Source organism: Nicotiana attenuata, unplaced genomic scaffold, assembly GCF_001879085.1.
Source record: "Nicotiana attenuata strain UT unplaced genomic scaffold, NIATTr2, whole genome shotgun sequence".
Lineage (NCBI taxonomy): Eukaryota > Viridiplantae > Streptophyta > Magnoliopsida > Solanales > Solanaceae > Nicotiana > Nicotiana attenuata.
Window position 1 is genome coordinate 15,813 of NW_017673572.1, and position 4,683 is coordinate 20,495.

Sequence of the window (4,683 nt, forward strand, 5' to 3'; positions counted from 1 at the left end):
TAGTTTATTGGTTGACAGGGTTAATATTGCTCATAAGAATCTGTCGAGTTCTTACTTGCCTATTCAAGCTAACCTAACGCCTATATGTCTATGGAGTTAGAATCAACAAGAACGCATTTATAATTCCTGTAAAAAAACCAAGCAAGGCAATTAGGTATATATCTATCCTAACCGCGAATTCGTTCCCCGATGCCCAGGTTCAAGAACTTGCTCTACTCAATCCTATATGCAATCTAGAATTCCCACTTTCGACTTCAACTCTAGATTTGTAGATAGTATTCAATTGGTGATCAAGCAATCAAATAATTAAGTGCATGATTAAATAAATAAACCAATATGATAAACTAAGAAATCAAAATCAATATCCGAATAACAATAGTCATGAAAGAATCACAACCCTAGAACGTGAATTTTAGCTCCACATAGACATGGTAGCAAAACAACAAATCATACAAAGAAACATAAAAATTACTAAGTTTGGTGGAAGAAAAGATGAAACCCGGCCTCCACGACGGCTCTGTGCTTGTATTTTCCTCTCAAAAACGCCCTCCTCCTTCAAAATACCGTTTTTCCATGTATATATACCAAGTAGGGTTGGGACCAAACAATTATGCCCTCTCCAATGTGAAAAAGGACACTTTTCCCGGGTTTGACTAGCGCGATCGCGCTAGTGGTCGCGCTAGTGGCCCAGTGTTCTGCCTGACGAGCGCGACCTGAGCGCGATTGCCCTATTGACGCGCATTTTTCACCCTGTTCCGTTTCGAATTTGGAAAGACATAAAACATGAAAGTTGTAGCCCTTTGAGTTACCATTCCAACCATATATTGTGGATCCCAAATGGAGTTCTGAGAAAAATGTTATGTCTACTTTACTAGACAGTGCGCAATATGCCTACTGGAGTCTTCGTTCGCTCTAACTATCATCCGTTGACCCACAAACACGATCCCGGCTTAATTCCTTGAACTTTTACTCAGACTTCAAAGCTCCAAATCACTTGAATTCATTCCATAACATCTACATAGCTCGAAATCACTCCTACAAGGCATAAAACACACAGTTAGTGCAAAACACTAGCGATTAAAGCGCAAACTCAACTAAAGTGCAGTAAATTAAAGTGTAATAATCGACTAAAATACGTAATTATAGCCTATCATCAGGATTCCTAGTCATGTTATGGAGGAAATGAAAGATGGGGTTATCAGGTTCTTTGAACAAGATACTGTGGTGAAGAAGCAATGGTATTCGCGAGATTTCACAAAAATGTTTATATTTCATAGCAACTTTGATCTGTTTAGAGCACCAGTAACCAACTGGAGGGACACTTTTTTTTCCACAGTAGCTCCTATACCTCCCAACCTTGAAGAATTTCCCTCTGTCTGCAGGTATTATTTGATCGATATAGACAATATGTTCTCTAATTCTTAATGTGATATGTCATAATTTGCTTATTGTGTATCTGTGATAGGGATATTCTCTTTGAGTACACAAACCAAGTGATGAAACTAGCATACACTATATTTGAACTATTGTCTGAGGCTCTTGGCCTCAAACCAAATCACCTCAACGGTATGGGCTGTAGCGAGGGGCTTATGGCTTTAGGCAATTATTATCCAGCATGCCCACAACCAGAACTTACTCTAGGATCTGGGAAGCATGCTGACAGTAACTTCCTCACCGTGCTTCTCCAAGACAATATTGGCGGTCTCCAAGTTCTACATCAAAACCATTGGGTAGATGTTCCCCCTACTCCCGGAGCTCTCGTGGTCAATATTGGAGATCTTTTTCAGGCAAGTGTTACATTTCTTTAATCCTTCCCGGAGCTTAGTTATGTTACTCCTAATACAGGAATAACTTACCCTATAACCAGCTACGAAACGACCCCTAAAGAGCTTGCTAAGATTCTTGCGTAGCTGTAACAGATACTTGTCTTATCAGCATGTAATATAAGTATTAGATGATTATAAACAAAAACAGAAAGTTGATCATTGATTTTTGGCTGTGTCATTTTCAGCTTATATCAAATGACAAGTTCAAAAGTGTTGAACATATAGTACTGGCAAATAAGGTTGGTCCAAGGATATCAATGGCATGCTTTTGCACGACAAGTTTTCTTCCAACAGAAAGGTTATATGGACCTATCCAGGAGTTGATATCAGAACATAATCCTCGAAAGTATAAGGAAACCACAATTAAGGAGTACACTACTAGTAACAAAGGGCTGGATGACACTTCTGCTCTGTTGCATTTTAGACTTTAGATTAAATAGTTGAGCCATTATTGGCCTCAATCTAAGGGGTGTGTTAGAGTAATTCTGAAGATGAAAGATATTGTGGCAAATAAGGTTTGTACAACCATATATGGATATAACCACATCAAGTCTTTGTCGTTTTCCCATTTGTTTTCGTTTGATTGGAAGTTAGGAAGCACTCAGTGATGTTATATCCATGTTATCCTCTATTTATTCATTCAGTACTGCAGATGAGTGTCCAGATACCTTCAGGTATGCACAGTTTCTCATTGAAAATGAAAAAGATTGCAATTATTACTTATACTCCATTTGGTTATTCTTGGAATATCTGTTGGGAACTGATTCAATAAACTCTTTTAAGTTTATTGGCTGGATGAAGTTATTTACTGTGAGTTGAATAAGTCTTTTACTAGAGTTGACAGAGTCTTTAGGTCAGTTGCTATTTTATCTAATTTGGTTGTTGTTTTTCTGGTCATTTCCTAGATTTTAGTCAAATGGGTGTTATGGATAGATATTATCTTTACGAGCTTGTAAGCCTATAAAAGGCACACCACTTTCAGTTAATAAAATAAGCCCTTCTACAGAATATCTCTTTTAGCTTCTCTGCATCTGCTTTAAGTTTTCTAGTTCAAGAGAATCTCTTTTGCTACATTGTGGTATCAGAGCCTGCGTTCGGTCTTTGACTGGGCGATAGAGGGATAAGGAGAGAAATACGCGAGGGAGTGAAATACGAGAAAAACAAAAAGGTATGGCAGCAAATGCTATTTCCTCTTCTTCACAACCACTCATACCCGTCTTCAATGGCGAGAAGTATGAGTTTTGGAGTATCAAAATGAAGACCTTGTTTAAGTCTCAAGAATTGTGGGACTTAGTTGAAGATGGGTTTGTTAATGTGGACGAGCCGGATGCAGAGGATGAGAGGATATTAAAAGACGGATGCCAAAGCTTTGTTCTTTATTCAGCAAGCTGTTCATGAGATAATTTTCTCAAGAATTGCAGCAACAACTACCTCAAAAGAGGCGTCGCTGATCTTGAAAAAAGAGTTTCAAGGTTCTTCAAAGGTAATTACTGTAAAACTACAATCTCTTCGCCGCGAGTTTGATCATGTGGTTGCAGCCATTGAGGAATCAAAAGACTTATCTGTGTTTTTGTTTGATGAACTAATGGGCTTTTTGCTATCTCACGAGTCACGAATCAACAAGTCGATTGAGAAGAATGAAGAACAAGCTTTTCAAGTTAAGGAAGAGTCTCCAATTCATAATGAGAAGTCGCTAGAGCAAAGAACACAAGGACGTGGTGGGAGAGGTGCTTTTAGAGGAAGAGGACGTGGTAGAGGCAGATGCCAAGTTGGACGTGGTAGAAATGGAGTGCAATGTTACAACTGCCACAAGTTCGGTCACATAGAAGCTAACTGCTGGTACAAAAACAATCAAGCTAGTTATGCAGAGGAAGAACAAGAAGAAAGCATGCTTTTTATGGCTCGCTCTACTATCATGGATCATAAGATTGGTGTTTGGTTTGTTGATAGTGGCTGCTACCATCACATGTCTGGAGAAAGGTCAGCATTTAGAGAGTTAGATGAGACAAAAAGGAGGCGAATTTGGCTTGGAGATAACAAGGAAATACATGTTGAAGGTGAAGGTACTATGGCTGTCCAAACGAGTCAAGGTAAAGTAAAACTTATTCAAAATGTTCTCTTTGCTCCTAGTTTGGCTCATAACTTGCTAAGTGTTGGGCAATTATTGAATAATGGATTCTCTGTCTTGTTTGATGATGGATTATGTGTTATTAAAAATAAAAAGACGGGTCAAATCTTAGCAAGTATTCATATGACAAAGAACAAAATGTTTCCTCTTGAAATTTCAAAATTAGAACAAGCATTGGTTGTTAGTGAAAGAAATCTTGAAGAATCTAAGTTGTGGAATTTACGTTATGGACACTTGAATATGAATGGATTGATGCTGTTGAGTCAACATAAGATGGTTCATGGTTTACCAAACATAAAATCTGTTGAAAATATGTGTGAAGGTTGTATATATGGCAAGCAACACAGAAAATCCTTCCCTGTAGGAAAATCTTGGAGAGCTACTAGTTGTCTTGAAATTATTCATGCAGATCTGTGTGGCCCTATGAATACGCAATCGCTTGCTATTTCTCGATATTTTCTACTATTCACAGATGATTCTAGTCGTATGAGTTGGGTATATTTTTTGAAGTTCAAATCAGAAACTTTTGCAAACTTCAAAAAATTCAAGGCATTAGTTGAGAACCAAATTGGTACTAAAATTAAGGTTCTTCGTACAGACAGAGGAGGTGAGTTTGTATCTCAAGAGTTTAAGTTATTTTGTGAAGATAATGGCATTCACAGGGAATTGACTGCACCTTACACTCCGGAGCAAAATGGAATTGCGGAGCGAAAGAACCGAACCGTAGTG

General features: G+C 38.2%; 1 protein-coding gene across 1 annotated transcript in view; it reads left to right on the plus strand.

The window, feature by feature from the left end:
- Nucleotides 1–2,348, plus strand: part of LOC109216757 (1-aminocyclopropane-1-carboxylate oxidase homolog 1-like) — a 6,734-nt gene extending 4,386 nt beyond the window's left edge. Inside the window, exons 2-4 of the mRNA XM_019380938.1 lie at nucleotides 1,147–1,382; nucleotides 1,466–1,787; nucleotides 2,012–2,348. Coding sequence (XP_019236483.1) covers nucleotides 1,147–1,382; nucleotides 1,466–1,787; nucleotides 2,012–2,257 — 804 coding nt within the window. The 3' untranslated portion in view covers nucleotides 2,258–2,348. The remainder of the gene's footprint in view (nucleotides 1–1,146; nucleotides 1,383–1,465; nucleotides 1,788–2,011) is intronic.
- The last annotated feature ends 2,335 nt before the right edge of the window (nucleotides 2,349–4,683 follow it).